General features: G+C 35.7%; 1 protein-coding gene across 15 annotated transcripts in view; it reads right to left on the minus strand.

Annotated features, from left to right (window-relative positions):
• ZNF385B (zinc finger protein 385B) overlaps window positions 1-18860 on the minus strand; it is a 155908-nt gene that overhangs the window by 12438 nt on the left and 124610 nt on the right. For all 15 annotated transcript variants that reach the window (XM_021552492.3, XM_077785103.1, XM_031505402.2 and 12 more), the window contains one exon: window positions 10512-10674. In XM_021552492.3, coding sequence (XP_021408167.1) covers window positions 10512-10674 — 163 coding nt within the window. The remainder of the gene's footprint in view (window positions 1-10511; window positions 10675-18860) is intronic.

An 18860-nucleotide genomic window follows, 5' to 3' on the forward strand; every position in this document is an offset into this window, starting at 1 on the left:
ACATTTGAAAGTGTGTTACAAAAGGCATACAAAGGTATGGAGAGCTTTGAAAGTGAAGGATATAAATTCAGAGAGAAAAATCAATACCACAGAAATATTGCAACAATATTTGCTGCATTTAGACCAAAAACCATTAAAGTGGAGAGATCACAGTCAAAGAGATAACAAGCCTGGCTGAATGTAATTAAGGGAAATGTTAAGAAACTACAACAAAATAAAATCAAAGTGGGGAAAACTTGAGTCACACTGTACTTGTAGGACTGCCTAACCAAACATCAGGATCTACCCTGGAACACAGTCCTGGGGATAGAACAAGAACACCCACAAATAATTATATTAGAAGCAAGAGCTGCTGTACATCTCCTTGGCCTGAAATAAGATTTGAAGGGAGATCATCAGTGACTGAATTACCAGGATGAAAAGAAGGGCCTCTTTCAGTGTATTAGCAGAAAAGTTATTGAATAGAAAGTCAGATAATAGCTCCAGTAAGAAAAGCAGGTTTCAAAACACTGTTCTTCACAGAAAGCATTTTCTTCTGGTTCACAGCACTATAGAGGAATAAAGAACACACACACACACACACAATTAATTGTTTTTCTTATGATGGAAAAGATGAACACTTTGCATAATATATGCCATAAAGATAATAGTAGGACAGCAATTAAGTCACTAGTGGTCACAACATTTACAGATTTGTAAGTACTCCGTTCCTGCATCTCAGCACCACTCACAAAACCCCCTAACAAAAGAAACAACAAAGAGTATTAGATTATTTATTCACACTCGTTAAGATGGAGTTAGAAAACTTGAATATTTTTTGTTCTACCTGCACATTTGCTGAATAATGAGACTCTAATGGCTGTCAGACAAAATGCCTACTTTCTCACCAGTTGTGCAGTCTACTGAGAAATGAGGCTGAAAAACCCGTAGGGCTCTGTTCTAGAAAAATTCCACTGCAAAACCTACATGCAAATCAGACAGCACAGTGTATCTATTAACGCTTTAGTTACTTTTCGTTTTTGTAAAATGTGTTTTCTTCTACTTCAGGCATGTATGAAAAAGAGCTACATTTTACATATTGAAATAAATCAGTTTGACACATGCTGAAGCAAACAAATTTTGTCTCTATACAAAGATGAGGAAAAAATGGACATTACAAATATAACACTTTTTCTCTCAAACACAAATGTGCCCTCAAATAAACTGTGACATATTTTCTCAAGATACTGAAGCTACAGCAGGAAATGTCTGGATGGCTGTGCAATATTAGGTGAACTTCGTAGCTAGAATGATTATTTGATTAACTGCATCAGTACTCTCCAACAGGCTGAACCCAAATATCTTTTTTCACTTCAGAAGTATTGCTTGCATGGCTATGTTGCAGCAGTGATGCTGACAATTTCTTAGATACTTTATTTCTGATTTGGCATACCAAAGGCTCTTACAATGGAACCTGCATTTTCTCTAGAGTATGAAAGTATTTGTGCTAATCCAAATAAAGATGTAATGTTAAAAAAGGTTTGCTGCTGGAGTTTTGGTTGGGTTTAATTTTTATGATAAATTGGACTCATGAGAATTAGAAAATATTCAGAAGGACACAGAGCAAGTGTAAAACCCTGCCCTGCAAAATCTCTTCCTGTTCCTATTTGTGCACCTTCCTGAACTGAAAACTCCTGCTGCTTTAATTACTGGGTTGTCAGAGGTGATCCTGCTGTATCGCCTATGATTTTTCATCAATTACTTACATATTTGGAAATTCTTAGGGAATTGGTTTATGTTGGCTGGCTAGTGTCTGTTTTAAGATTTGCTATTACAAAATATATGGGTGAAAGCAAATGCTTTTCCAGCTATAAACTGATCTTTTTCTGACAACAGATATCTATTATTTTGAAAATATTTTACACTCCCATTCCAAATTCTGCTACATCTATTTCTGAAGTCTTGGAATGCAAACTTACAGTATTGCACTGTCTTCTAAACTTTTTAATAATGTAGGAATTCTTAGAAAAATAACTTTCAAAGATTATAAAAAACATACAGTATTTTACCCAGAGATCCTTCAGTCTGCTTAGTCTCAGTTCATCATCTCAGCTGTAAAAATAACATTGGCTCCACAATTTATGAATCTGAAATATATTACTAGAAATATATTTAAATTGCTGGTCGTGCAAAACAAAAATCTTAAAACTCTATGCTCAGCTGCTGAAGTGCTTTAGAACTTAATATGAAATTTATGGACATCTAAATAAAAGAATGAAGGAGAACTGACACACTCTGCAAGTAAATTCTCATGGGCCTGTGTCTGAACTACTCACTTGGTACTTGCCCAGGCAGAACTGCAGTTAAAGTCAGCTATGAAACACTCGTCTTCATTTCAGTTAAATGACATCTGTAATTGTGCATTCTTACCCACTTCTGTAGCAGGTTTGCCTGAAGACTGTGAGCATTCAGTCAAGCCCTCAAGATTTGACAAATAAATTGCATTTCAGATTTACTTGTCTAACCAACACTAAAATATTTTCACTCTCCTTGAAGACAAACAATAAGGACATAATGAGTAGCCTAATGTATGCATAAATAATTTTTCTACTATAGGGAATGAAGTATATTTCCCCCTTCACTGAACCAGATTTGGTCCTGACCCATTCTTTTATATTTGGACACTAAATTTATTCAAGGGCTCAGAGAAAAGGAGAAACTTAAACTTTGAAGCTTTAACGCAGCCTTTAACTTCACACAACTGAACACAGAGAAAATTTTATTCAACTACCAATTGTATGGTCACCAGACCCATATTATTTATTCTCTGGCACCAGTGCAAAATCCATATCTGATATCAGAAGAACTGCCTTATTTCCTTAGAAATATGTTGCTTCAGTAAGTGCTGTGAAAGTATAAAATACAATTGAAATTATTTCTCCCAGGGTTGTTAAAAAACCCAACAGAACCAGCAGGTGTCTTTTTAGCAAGTTATATTGTTATTTCATACTCACCTTACTATCATTCCATTATCACCATCATCCTATTAAAAACATCCTCTTGGGATACTCAATAAGCAATTTTATATTTAATCATTAATAGAACAAACAATAAAAACAGATGCCTGATTTCACAGTATAAATAAGGTGCTGAAAGATTCAAGGTATATGAAAGGATTGTTTAAATGACCACATACATCTAGCTAAAAAAAAAAAAAAAATCATCCCAGTAGCTGATAGCATCCCTGGCCCTGCTCCATTGTCCAGCAACACTAGTAGAGTGAATTTTGCTGGACCAAATGCCTATTCTCTACTTCTCAAAGAAAGAAAAGCTTTGTATCATTTTAAGAATGCTGGTTAAAAAATGCTTTGAAATTCATATTTTTAGAACTTGAGTAAGTAGAATTACTAGAGGTATTTAGTTTTAATGCACAGGACATGAGTGCTCAGGCAAAGTGCAGAACATCCAAAAGAGTCTTATTTCATCTTACAATATATTTTGATCCAAAGCTTATGCTTATTTTACTGCAGGAAAAGCAAAACCTTATCATTCCTTCCAAGGAAAATCCTGGTTGCCTATATTTCTGATTGCTACAATAACTGAAGAGAGAAAAATTTTGGCCTTTTCCAGTTTGAATAAAATTGCAGCAGCTCATCAGTGTATGTGTGTCAGCTGCAGACATTGCTTTTCAGTTAATGGCACCTATAATCAGTTTTCAGTTAGGTACAGAATTTGAAATGTAGCTAGCATTATAGACAGACCAAAGATTTCCCAGGAGCTTATCAAGAGCAAAATACACAGTATGACTGGTTTTCCATTCACATTTGGACACACATAGAAAGATGAGATTTGAATATTCATTTTTGAAAAGTATGAACAGTAAGACCGGCAGGGAGGAAAGTGTTTAAAGATCCCAACCTATTATAATGATTTCCTGTTAACAGACTTTGACTTGCTAATTTTTCTTTTGGCTCACCTTTCATCCTAAGAGCATAAACCAAACAGCAACCTACTGAAAGAGCTGCTGAAATTACCTGCCAGAAAAATGCCCAGAAGCTATTTACTATTAAATGAAATACAGGTATTACATGTGCCATGGATGTAAGTACACATATGGTACTTAGAACTGTGTAACTGTGATGACTTTATGAGCATTTATTAATAGTAATTTATATTACCAATTGTAAAAGCACCGTGGTCAAGCAGAAAATTCTATACTGTGCTATTACCTCTGTTTTGGGGGTAGAGTTTCAACAGATGGCAATATAGAAGGATCCTCACATGGCTGTGAAACACTGAATCAAAAAGGAACAAAGCTTACCTCAGATGATGTAATGGAAAAATGCCCTTGAAATTACTCTCCTTGGTGTCTGAAGCAGATTGAATTTACTACTCAGTTGACCATAAACTAATGCCTTTATCTAACAGGAATATGCCTGTGCTTAGCAGGCACTATCTGAATCCACATAAACACAAATGCGTGGTTATTTTATGGAGTACAGCTTCAGCTGAACTCTTTATGTCAGCATAAATGTGAAGAACTGACGAGGTTCATCAGTGGCTTTTGAAGGAGACTAGACATAAGCACCAGCATCTTTGAAGGGCAAAAGGGAGAACCTCTAAATAGGGCACAGTGACACAGTGGAAGACACCAAGCCTTGTCCTGTTCCTCTCCTAGAGCCTCTCCCTGCCCCACCCTCAAAATTCAACTTTGTCGCAACCTATTTCAAGGTCTAGAGGACTTTGGTACATGGCACAAAATTGTAAGAATGATTAGAATTACTATGGCTTTGAGGGTCTTATAATGCTATCAATGTGACAACCTCAAATTTCCCAGGACAGATGCACCACAGTTCAGCTGGGGAGGCTGTATGTCTCTGGCTACTAGCTACTTCTGAAGGATCATATAAGAAACAGATAATTTGAGCTATTCAATTTAAAATGTGTGGAAAACAATGTGATAAATGGAAACAAATGTTAAGGTGAAAAGGGATTTTGCTACAAGATCTGGTATCATTTTTGCATCAGTCCAAGTAAAGAGCTGCATATGTATAAGTTAGAATTTAAGCACTGGCATAAAGATTTTTAAAATAAGCAATGACAGCAAGATAAGTAAGGGAGTGTCCTGATGGTGGACTCATGAAATACAAACTGAACCCTCCACTGGCACATTTCACCTCACTGGTATTTGATGACTACACAGCACTGGCAATGGGGACACTGGAGAAATCCAACCCACCATAAGCTTCCTGAGTAAATGTGATTCAACATGTTGCACACTAATTTGGAAAAAAAAGGAAAAAAGACAGTCAGTTTTGTTGTGAAAGTATCCACAGATAGCCCTTGATGAACTAAACCCACAGACAAGACCACGAGGTCAACTTTTCTACGTCTGATAAAGCTTGGAGTTGCCAATCCTGTCTAATGGGACAACTAATTACCATATGTCTACATGACATCAAGTCATTTATGAGGTCCACCTGGACCTGAGGTCCAGGTTATTTTCCAAACATGATCTAGTGTCAGATACTGCACCAGACTCCGGCTTGACAATGTTCCTCAGAATAACCTCCTGCTATTTTGAGTCATGCAGCTGTAATGACTGGAATAACTCTTAGAGGACACACTTAGGATGAAGAAGCTGGCAAAAAAACTTGACAGTCACAGCCCTTTCCCACCATTCTTGCCACACACAGCAGATCAGCCCAAGACTGCTCATATGCTGGACTGACATCACTATGACCCTGTGCGCTGCCTGTTGAGCTGTCCTGAGACAGTGCCCCAGATCAAAGCTGTAGTACAAAGGGTCAGGATTTGAAACAGGTTCTAGTGTTTGGCCTAGTTAGGTGTGTAATATTCTCTGCTCCTGCCACCTGAAAAAAATGGGGTTTCATAGAGCCTCCAAAGGGTTTATTTCTACCTTCTAATTCCCAAGTAACAGAGGCTTCTGCTCTTCTGCAATGACGACTGAAGCTGAAGTATCCATACCTATCATTTCACAAATGGGCATGGGGCCAATAGAGCATACAGAGAATGATCAAAGGCCAAAAATGATTATCTTTTATAATCTGAAATATGATTTTGACTCTTGAGTAGTTTAAAACAGTTGCATTTACTTTCCAATTTTCATATCAAAGCAAAATGCAAAGAAGTTGATACCACTTCATTTGTATGCTTCATTTTGAACTATTCATTTTGATTTAGAAGTAGGATCAAAGAATTCCTCTTTGCCTGATAAGTAAACAGTGACATTTCAATCCAGTAATTATCATTTGCATTCCTGAAGGATTCATCACTGTAAGCATCTAGACTATGCTGACCTGGGGTCACAGACATCATCATCTATTGCACTCTTAGAGCTATATTTAAACCACACTTCAAATATTCTAAACTATGTTTTGTACTGGTTATTGCCCTTGCCCTTTCCTAAAACAATGCCATACAATACATCCTTCTGTGTAGCCATCTTGGAAACCCTGGGCTTCCTCTGGAAGGGAAGGGAATCTTTGCCACTATACTGAGTTTGCATGGCTAGGCTTTGGTAGTGGGAGGGCTACAGAGGCAGCTTCTGTGAGAAGCTGTCAGAAGTTTCCCTTATGTTTGACAGACCTTGGCTCACAAGCTTTTTGCTATATTTTCTCTTCCCTACTCAGCTGAGGGTGGGAGTGGTAGAGTGGCTTTGGTAGGTACCTGGCATCCAGTCAGGATCAACCCACCACAGCAAGAACAGCTCCCAGTGCTATTAACACAGCCGTTCTGTAACCACATCTCAAAGCAGGTACAAAAAATCTTGCAGGGTCACAGTATTAATTTTCTAGCATATAAAACTGTTATATAGACATTACTGGACTTTTCCTGTGTGGTTTGAGAAACTGTGTGGGAGACAGATACATCCCCTATGGCCTCCTCCAATCTACAAATACCAGTCAGAACATGTAGAGATAGACCAGCTATAGTGGGAGAGCAACAACTTCGTCACACAATCTGTGGTGATTTTTCCTGTCTGCAGAGTGAATTGGGAAGGGTGGTGGTATTGACAAGTACCAATAAATAAGTATATTCTGAACAGCAAGGAGTTGTGAGCTTAGACAGTGAGATCACATAACAAAGTTAGAATGTAAACTTCTTCAGTTAAACCCATTGATACCCACTTACGGTGCAGCCACCTGCACCATTCCTGCTCTATGGCTTTATCATTAAATGTTTGCTGATGATCAATTTACAAATGCCATTTCCAAGTCACACTGCTATTAACAATAGCAGGGAAGAACTCTTACAATGTGGGCATTGTCACTCTCAGACCACAGCCACACCTTTCCATGTGGCTGAGGCCACTTTTGCCTACAGGAGCACACATTCTTCTGGAAATATCCCAAAAAACCTTAAAGATTAATTTAACTTTTTTATCTCTACCAGCAGCCACATTTCTCAAGCTGAAAGGAACAGCTGTAGAGAGACCACTCCATCATACATTTTGAAAAATAAGGACTGGATGAATTTGTGTTTTGCATTTGATAGATTCATCACTAGTTGAGCTAACAGTGAAATTATTTTTCCTATTAGTACTATAGTGGTGATGTCTGACAAGTAAATGTTTTGGACTTCATGCTATGTCTGACTCAAAGAACACATGGCTCTGTAGCAAACTTAACCTGACATTTCAGTTCAATATTTAACAACTGTTCTGTCTGGAGAGCTCCAAATCATTCATCATTATCTCATTCAAAATGACAGAACATCAGAAGGGGTGCTACTCAAGCCTGTTGTGTCCCTTTATTAGCAGACCTACGTAAGAGAATAATTGCAGCTTATCAGTTTACTGTAATGCTCCCTACCCTTTCTGCACTAATACCCATGGAAGTACAGCAGATAAAAAAGGATCACAAGAACTTATAACTGTCTTCTCTGTTTAGCTTCTCTTTCTATTCCTCCATATACTAGAAAAGGACACCAGAAATTACTTCTACTTGGTGAACATTTCTCAGGAACTCTCCAAAGTACAATAGCTAAACAACAGCTTCCCAGGTGGTAGAATTTAATTCTCTTCCTTGATTTAATTTCAGTTCTGAAGCCATTTTTTCAGACCTACAGCACACATACACACTTTCAACTGTCTCATCCTGAAGGCTGAGTTCCTGATCAGTCAGGAGGTCAAGATGTTAGCATCCTTCAGGACAGAACATAAGTTATGACTTCTACCTAGGGGACAATTTTCATAAAACTTATAGGATTTATAGGATTAAAATCTCTACATCTTTTTTTTTTCCTGTTTTTCTGGTTTTTTCTTCTTTTTTTCTTTTTTGTTCTTTTCCGGAAAATATAGGAATAGATTATATGACCATAAGTCTCATTTCCTCTGGAAATCAGGATAAAAGAAGAACAAATAAACACATTAACTGAAATTCTTAGTATTAAAGATACTAAGGAAAATTAAAATATTCTAAAAAGTTAATAACTTGTACTAGTAGATTTCTTAGAGAATGAAAGCTGTGTTAAAAGATTCAGAAAAAATGGCATAAGTAAATATTTTGCTCCAAATTAAAAAAAAAAAACAAAAAAAACAAAACTAAACCAAACCCCAAGAAACAAAACAACCCCACAAAAGAAAACAAACCCCACCAACCCAAAAAAACCACTCCCCCCCCCCCCAAAAAAAAAAAAAAGCCCAAAACACTACCCAATGGCAACTTAGTGACTGCTTTAGTTTCGTTTTTGAAGCATTATGTTAAGGAGATAAACACATACCAGAATAGATGGGCAATAGTATCTGTAAGGGAAACTGCAGTTGAACAAAACTTGGTTTGTTCCACCCATCTCTCTGATGAGCTTTCCCTAGAAATACTGAAAATTTGCCTCAAGTTCAGGTTCTTTCCTCCCAAACATCCCAGTCTCAGTCTCTTGTACAGCAGTAAGAGGCTCTGAGGAGCCTACTCTCCACAGAGAATCCCACTGCTCTCCTGATGGGAAGAAAGTATTCAAATAAATTGCCACTGGGACTTATTTTTAATGTAGAAACAGTTGAAGTGGTGTAATCCAACAGACACAGATGGTAATGTCTAATTTGTATAGAGTAGTTAATAGCATAACACACTGTCAAAACAAGGCAATTAAAAAAATATCAAGAGCATGTTTCCCTTTTGACTGGTTGTATTATTTTACAAAAAACTGAATGTAGATTTTAGATACATTGCAGAGGAAAGAAAAAAATTAATTCAATTCAGACCTCATAGTCTGGGAAAGGAAACATGAAACAGATCCAGATGGTTTCTGGAAGAAAAAGATGGAGTTTGAAAAAGATGAAACTTTTGCTATCTGGACCTCAATGTTTGGCATTGGAGAGGGAGGGCATAATAAAATTATGTTTCCACAGATGAATTCTTAACATGTTAAATCCTCTCAAGTCTTAACTGATATTTTACTTTGGCTGTTGTCTGAGTTGTCAGTATGTACACCTGGAGCAGTAACCTATCTTAAACAAAGCTATTTTTGATATTTCAGAGAGTAAAATATTTACCAAATATTTCAAATCTTTCTGTTCAATATACTACCTATCGCTGGCAAATTGCTACCTTTTTATAGCAGCATGTCTTGTTTACCTGACAATGTACTTGAATTTAGCTTATTTCTCTCAAAACTAAAATGTGGTTTGTTAGGTAGATCAACACAAAATTTGGCACCCACTGTCGTTGTTAAGGATCCACAGAGAGATTTGAAGCTGCTGTAAAAACTGCAGGATGACAGTCATTGATTTTTTTTTTTTTTTTTTTTGAGTTGGATTTTTTGTTGTTTTTAATGCACATGTCAAAAAACTGTTATTCACCTCATAGCACCTGAGTCAAGCTCAGCTCTGGTGAAGAGGATAATAAAGGACTCCCTAGGTAGAAGCAAATTTATCAGCAGTAGTCTACTGTGACAGTTGGGTAATCCACAGTAGGGGCCTTCTCTTGAAAACACTGTCAGCGAGTTCATGAAAGTCTCCTGTTTCATTCAGTAATACAACACTGACAGAGCAGAAACTCAAGCAATTCTATTGCTATTAGTGTTGCTGACCTTCCTCAGATTACTCATCTGGAGGGTAAAAAAAAAAAGAAAAGAAGTGATGTGAAGCACTAACGAGCTGTGAAAGTCAGGAAATACCCAGGCCACAAGGCTTCACATTTCCTATTAGAACAAGATTGTCTTATTCAGAAAGGAAACATTTCTTACAAAGGTTTCTTGTGCTTCAGCTAAATACATAACCTCAGAACTCACCCTCCACCCATATCCATCCACTACTGCCATAAGAACAGTCATACTTTTTAATAGCAAATTCCATAGGTTTTAAAAAACACACTGTAGCATTCAGGGACATGAGTTGTTTCACAGACAAAATAGCAATTTGAGAGTATCACAACAAATCTATTCTGTACAAGAAAGTAAATAGTTTAGAAAAGACAAGTTCTGGATCACTATCATGCAACCAAATCCTCTCATACAAACACCAAAAAAAAGGAGAAAGTAAAGGATGTACGGAACAAAAAGTTGTCATTGACCTGATTTGTCAGAGATGTTGGCTGTGACTGGCGTGGTGGAGCAGCCCGTGTTAACCTTTGCGCTGTCCTTGGAAGAACCAGCTTTGGGTTTGTTTTTCGTTGCCTCTAGTGCTTTGACCTTCTTGGCATGTTTACTTCCTTTGTAGTGGGCCTCGGCCTGGCTCTACAAAGGAGAACAAATCAGGCTCACTTTTTTTTGCACTTGTATATAATACAATGGGTGACAAGGCAGAAAAGTGACACTTTCAATAGTAGGCACCATATTATTCCACCTAAAAATTTTTAATAGCTTTATACTAACACTTTTCATGGATGTAAGTTCTTATATTTTAATGAATATTGCATGTTTTCAGTAACTTGGAAAAATTCAAGATTACATAGCACTCTGTCACTCCTAAGGTAATTCTTTACTTCTATGGTGCTTAAAAGTTTAAAGGACTATACAAATGCAAATACATCCAATTCAAAAAGATGCTACTCAATTTTCATGTGGTGTTCCTTAGTCTTTATTACTTGCAGTTCGAAAGATGTACTGTGCTGAAACATGATTAAATAATCCATTTTTGCTTCTGTTTGATCTAATACAGATGTCATAAAATACTTTCATTTTCATACTAACAGCAACTGAAACAATTGAAAAAATATTACTTTACTAGTAGATCAAAAAATAAGGGTTAAAATAAGGAAACACCATATCTGTAAACTTCAAGTACAAGAAAACTAAATACTTGCCACTCTTGATTGCTTTATAAATTGTCTTGAATATTATTTTTAAATACCAAGAAAATTGGAACCTGAAGGACAGGGAGAAGAGGAGCTTTTAAAAATTATTATTTATTTTGTCTTAATCTGCCCAAACAGAACAGTATAAATACATACTGAGATGTTTCCTTTACCTTTGCCTTAAAACTATCTTCAGAAACTAGGTCAGTGTTTTTGAAGTTGCACAGCTAAAGCTAGACACATAAATATCTGCCCATTTTTTTCAATGATTTTGAGTCCCCTTCATGGCTCCTGACTCTATTTAATCAGATGCTTTGACAAATCAGGCCACTTTGTTAGAAGCTGAACTAAGGAACTACATATTAAATATGAACTCCAAAGCTTGGAAATTTCAGCTAATGAATTTAAGTGTTTTTTTGACTTCTTATAAAAATTAATTTACCAAATAATGGACAAGAAAAAAATCCTATCCAAACTAGTTTGTTTTCATGATGAGTTTGTATTGAGAAATAGCTTTGCATTATTAATATTTCCGAACACAATTTTAAAACGCTATTTCAGGCATACCACTAGGTGCCTCTATTGAAGGTTACATATTAACCAAAAAAGTTAATATTGCTGTTTACTTCAAATTAAAACATTAATAGAAGGCATGCTTCTTCTAAGCACATCTTGGAACCTGGCATATAAAAACATCAGTGCAAGTAAACTTTCACTGTGTTCATGCAAAACCACATTCATTCTCTCTCATCAATCAATTATCAACTACTTTATTTATTTCGCTGTGTTAAATGAAGCGAGCCATCAAACAAGTCACATGCTTTTTATAAAGAGCAACTAGAATATCTAAGATGCTTGAACTCCATAAAGAGTGCTACCATAATGAGGAAAATTGTTCTAAGATCAGCAGAAATGGGCATTACAATACAGTCACCCTGGGACAGCATGTAATAACAGCATTATCATATGGTAGAAGTGAAGAATAGAAACAGCTGGGCAAGAGAACAGACAGTATGTTGGAGTCCTCACACAAGTAACTGGCATCATTAAACTAATGGAGAATTGTTGCTAAAATAGAGGACTTAAGTTCTTACACACCAGAACTTAAGTGATTTTACAGCCCATGAAACAGTGCTTTCCATCTCAGGACAGTGTATGTTGTGGGCACATCTTTCCTTTCATTGGAGATTTTAGTAAGCAAGCATTCAGTAAGAAAGGCTGCTAGATTAGTTTTATTTTAATTCCTCTGAAAGTGAGATGTCTTTTAAAAACTTTATTAGAAAAACAGCAAAGAATTTACTCATAAATTGCTAGTAAAATATTTCTTGATTTTAAAACCTTTGAAATATTAAGACGCATACAAACACAATTTAAGGGTTATAAAGAAACAACTAACCAGCTATACCACTAGTACTATGTGCACTACTTAAAGGGACACTTGTCAACTTCTGGGTTGGATCTCTCCAGTTCTGAATGTGGGCAGAGGAACACAGTCCTGTTTTTGCCCTGCTATGCCAATGTGCCTTCTGAGGCACAGGAGTCACATCCTGTCTCTGTCCACCTTTGCTGGCTTTTTCCATTTAAGCTTTTCAGTTGCAACATGATGCACTGGAAGGGTGTTTTCCGCCAATAAAATTCAATAAACTATTCACACATTGCAGTGTAAAAAAGTGGAACTAAAAATTGGGGTGAATATATACCCTTTCCATTCCAACACCTTTAACTTTCAATAATAGCAACTACAGGATTGTCCATTCAAGCATCCTCAAGTTGATGATGTCCCTTTAAATATTTGAACTCTATTCTCTGCGCATATGTGTGCTGTTGATAGGATCATATGCTGCCTGAGGCCAAAGCTATGACATAGGAAACATAAATGCACTCAAGAGAAAGACTTAGTAAGTCAATTGCTTGATAATAAGCCTTTCTGCTGATATTTGCAATAATAATGCCTGCAATATCAGTAATAACCTACTACAGTTTTTGATTCCCTTCATTCAATCCTCATATAGTGTACATGAGACCTGTTGAGAACAAACAAGCCCAGGCAGGATTAAATTAAGATTTCCATAATAACAAGCAAAGCTTCATGGGAACATGGTGAATGGACTAATTTTTAAGCTTTCTAATTATCATAATCTATCAAACTCATAGCTGTATGTTATAAGGCAAAAAAATACTGCTGTGATCAGTCTAAGCAGGGGTTTGGAAATGCCATCCTTCTTCAATGCTGTTCAAATTAGACCATAATCCTTTGGGGGTCAGTAGGATTCTCCAGGTTGAATTTTAAAGTAATAAGGGGATGGAAAAATCTACCTTTCAAAAACTGTTTCAGTGCCTCACTTTGTCAGTTAAGTAGATGCTATTTGTTTCTACATTGACTTTGTCAAGTTTCAGTTCCAGGGGCTGCCCATTTTTAGAGCTTTGGTTTTTAGACTTTGTCAGCTCATCACTGTTCTGTGAATAGAAACACAGATACTCTTTCCAAGCATGACATTAGAGAAACATTCCTTGAAGTATTGAAGCAATCTTTCCTAACCACATAAGCACTATTTTCTAGTCCTTTCAGATACACTTGAAGTTCAGAGTTTGCTTTTTCTTATGCACTGTGGGATAAATAATTTGATTCAGCTGCCTTTTGGTAACTGAAATGCTGTACTACCATGTTACGTAAACCTTTGGAGTTTTCTGGAGTCATAGCAAGCAAAAGAAAAAAGGGCAGCTGAGGCAATGGGAAATTGGAACTCAAGTTCTGATTAGTACTGATACCAATTATTGTGATTATTAATTTCCTGATCATTAATAATTTTATTTTTATAAAATATTTGCAAAAGCACCACATTCAAGGCAAACATATTTGTTCCTAGTCTCACTTAAAACTTGCTTATGAGACAAATACAGCAATAGAGCAGAGGCTATGAGCTTTGAAATCATTGAAATACTGGATCTATCCTAGAAATAAGCCATGACATATATCATTTTCACTTTTAGTTAAGGCAAGAAGCTGAAAATTTATTTTCATTTGCTCTGGTAATCCATAGGAAGTTATGTACACATAGGGTTCAAAATTCATGTGCATAAAAGAAAGATACTTTACCAATTTTAATATAAACCCCCACTAAAATACAAAGTTAACTTAAGAGTAAATATCTTTGGGATACAATATTTTAAATGGATAATGAAGGTACTTTTTGATCATCATTAAGTACAACTAATTAATGCAAATTATGTGTCAGCAAAACAATATTTAAAAAAATAAAAAAATAGGAAAAACCAAAATTAAAATCCATTACCTCAAAATAGCTTTCTATACTCACGTACTGTAATGATTTTAATTGCAAAATACTTTATTCCAGTGTAAACAGCTGCATTTACTGTAGGCATTAACTCATTCTACACTAAAATAATTTATCTGTGCCACAATTCAACATTAAATATTTATTTTTCATTTCAAAAATATTATTTTACATCTATTTATTACAGAGTTGGTATTAAAGCTTACTATTGAATTATCATTATTACAATTTTGAAATTAAATGCATAATAGGTTAGGAAAACACTTTTTGAGAAAGTGGAATAAGAAAATATTTCTATTAAAGAACTCCTTAGCTGAAAGGAATCTTTAATTTTGAATTGAATCTAATACTGACTGTAATCTGCTAGTTTGAGATATATATATATATTACACATTGCAACAGTTTAAAAAAGGACCCGCCTACTTATTAGACAGCACAGATAGTCATCAAGTACTGGCTAGTAAGGTTTAATGAACAAGAAAAGCTTTAAGCTGCCATAAATGTGACATTATGAATCAGAATATAAAAAATACCTTTGTACGGACACACCAGATTCCAAAAACGTGTTTATACATTTGGCTGGCATTACTTTTTGATCAATAGGATGCATATTTTATGATACTAAAAAATATGTCTACCTATTTGTAAGATCAAGGCTTAGTGAATAGCTGTATTTTAAATTAAGTTGCAAATAATTAAGAGTATAATTGACAGACAACCATGTAATTTTTCCCCGTAATTTTTCTAATGTATACACCTTAAAATTTATACACCTCAGTTCTATCCAGAGTCTTTTAGTATCAATTAAAAACCCCTAAACAATCAAACCTTATGAATGTTTTAATTTTCAAGAAAGCCTCTATGTCATAAGGATTAATGATCTGGCTGTAAGAAAGGATAGCTTTTTCTGTTCTTAAAAATTATACAAATGCAATATTTTATTTAAAACTGCTACTTGCAAGTAGCAAGTAGCTACAGATTATTAAATTTGAGATCCAAACAGGATGTTAAATTGCATAACTACATAAAATACATATACAATAGCCTTACATATACTGGACTGCATTTAATAAAACATCAACAATTTATATTATCTTCTACATGTAAAAAGGCTTTTGAAAATAAAATTTAATTACATTAGCCTATTGTAGTGCATAAAACAACGTCAGTAGCTTTATTTTGTAGAAAGTTAAATGTGTTTAGAAATCTGCATATATTGAAAATATCTAGATAACCAGGAAACAGGTGGATCATATGGATTCATTGATAGCAGTATTACCTTTAAGAAAACTCTGAACTACAGGCAAGACTGCAGTACAAAAGATAACAAAATATTCCTCATCAGGAACAATGAATGACAGTGTGTTTGAAATCCACATAATCCATTTTGACAGTTCACAAGTGACTGAGTTTTAGAATCTACTTGCGATGTGAATGACTAATTAACTGAATTTATTGCTACACAAAGAAACATTAACCTGATGAAAGGCTTGAGTAAGTCTAAAGGTGCAGTGTGTGTGTGTGAGATCAAGAGTTTTTACAGGTTTACTCAAGAGCTGCTGAAGTAGCCCTTCATTAGGTCTTCATGGAAATAAGACAATTGTACCAACAACTCTTGAATCTGCTACCCCATCATCCAGTCTGGCAATTAACATATACAATTAAATATATGTAGGTATGCATCTGCATGAACAGAAAGAAGGAGACATGCAGGAAAAAAGGGAGACTCTGAAGCATCCATGTGGGAAATGCTGGTTCATGCCTTGAGCTGCACAATATTAGGCGAGTGCTGCAACTAAATGGAACTGAAAAAGGTGGCTCACAGCTCCTATTTTTTCTCGTTTATACTGCACCTTCTTAAAGCAGGAATTCCACCCTGGATGGGAAATACTCTCAACACCAGTTCTAACTCTAACGGGCTGCCCAGTGAAGTGGTGCAGTCACTATCTCTGAAACTGTTCAAAAACCACCTGGGTGTGGCACTCGGGGATATGGTTTAGTGGTGAACATGGTGGCGGCTGGACTTGATTATCTGAGGTGTTTTCCACCTTCAGTGATTCTATCTCAAATCCTGTGTTCATTTGGTGTTGATGCAATTGGTAATCTCTAATGAAAAATATTTTGTTGAAAAAAACCACAAAAGCCTCTGCCAGTAATAGTTCAACCACAGAAAATGAAACAACTGAAAGACTGAACAGATGCATAATAATCCTGAAAATTTCCAATCTGTTATGGAGTACTTATAAAGATGAATTTTTTCTGCATATCACAAAAAAAAATTACATAAATTCAAGCTAAAAAACCCAAGTATGTCTCAAATATAGTCCTAATTTATATTGTAGAAAGAACCTCTCAACACCTGTGTTCCCGCCCACTTTTACTCATCAAGTTGATTACAATGGCAGTGGTCCTGGTGGAGAAGGAAACTAACTGTGCAAGATGGGAGCAGAGAGGTATTTGTTTATTACAAACTGTTATTTCAATTCACAGCAGATCCTAAACTAGAAAGGTCTCCTAATAGCAAGATGTTTACAAAATGTTTGTTCACTTAGTTTATCTGTTAGAACCATTCTGTAAGAGTACGCACATTTATTTGAGCATATAAATTATGAAGAATTTAGACTAGAATCGTAACTAATAAAAATTACATGATAAATTAGGAAGCAGTGTTGAAAAATAGATTTTTATCTCATTTGTTATTAATAATAGATGTAATTGAAGAAATCTGCAAACCTGGCATGTTCATACATTTTTTACACCAAAGCTATACATTAGTTTTTGATTCCATCCTTACAGATTTCTAAAACCTAATTTCTCAAAACAGTAAGGTAGATTATTATTGAAAAGAACACATAATAATTTCTCACATAGAAAGCTGTGAGAATATCAGCCATGTCATAAAAAGTCAACTCATATCTAAAATACTTTACCAAACTTAGTTAAAAGCTCCATTAAATAGCTGTTATTTGAACAGAACTTCCATCATGTTATAACCCTGTACCCTATAATCATGTGGTATTTCTGTCACATTGGAGGTAACAACTTTCATCATTTTGTCAGTTCTGTCTACAAAACACAAAATTACCTCCACAAGTTCCTGAGATTTATGCTTTTAATTACCTCCTATCTGCTTCACTACCCTCCATACCCAAAGAATCAATATAGTCCTATAAATAAGAAAAATGTAAAATGTTTGACAGAAGACAATGACAGTTCTGTACATTTTTATGTGATGCTATTGATTATTTTGTTATCCTTTTGACAGCATGAATGATTTATTTAAATCTGCAAAGTCAACTTTTGCTAATGTTTGCCTAAACTTAAAAAATTTGCCTTCTGGCTTTTTAAAAAGATGAACACTATAATCACATCATCTTTATTAGCTTTAAATGCATTCAACAATAAGATGACCTTCATTGTCTCTTAATGCCAAATTGTTACATCTGCTTTTCTGATTTGCCTCAAGGTGTTTAATCCTGGTTTTTCAATCTCCTCTTGATTTTTGAGGTGACACCAAAAACCAGGGCTGAGTTGCAATCATTACCAACACAGCAACACACTGTGCAGACACAAATTTATTTTCAATAACAGGACAGTGCCTACCAGGCTGTACCACAGCTAAAGATATTTCTATAAGAAACAAAGTGTGCAGAAGGAAGCAGACATTTTCACCTATTTTAGACACAATCAACAGATGACAAAATCTGTTTACAAAAAAGGACACCACCAAACAGAAATCAGAAAAATAGCACGTGGACTCCAGGCATCATGGAAGTTTGGATATAGAGAAGCCTGGCTGCTGGAAAAAGGGATTAGATTAGTACTGGCATTATTTATAGTGCCTAAGCACCTAAAACTCAGTGGACCATCACAGAATCCTTTGGGCTGGAAAGGGCCTTTGAGAGCAAGTGCAAATGTTAACTCAGCACTGCCATGTTCACCACTAAAACATGTCCCTACACATCCTTTAAATACCTCCATGGGATGGTGACTGCACCACTTTCCTGGACAGTCTGTTCCAATGTTTGACAACTTCATTTTGGTGAATAAATTTCTCCTAACAGCCCATCTGAGCCTTCCCTGAGCCAACTTGAAGCAGTTTTTTCTCATCCTGTCACTTGTTTCCTGGAGAAGAGACTGACACCCACCTTATTACAACCTTCTTTCATGTAGGCATAGAAAGTGATAAGGTAACCCCTGAGCTTCCTTTTCTCCAGGCTAAACAATCCCAACAACTTTAAGACTAAACAGTAAAATAAAAATAATGAGGGAGAAGAGAAACACAAGGTAACAATTCAGATAAGGAGGAAAGAGCAATTCTGCAGAAACC

Source organism: Lonchura striata, chromosome 8 (assembly GCF_046129695.1).
Source record: "Lonchura striata isolate bLonStr1 chromosome 8, bLonStr1.mat, whole genome shotgun sequence".
NCBI lineage: Eukaryota > Metazoa > Chordata > Aves > Passeriformes > Estrildidae > Lonchura > Lonchura striata.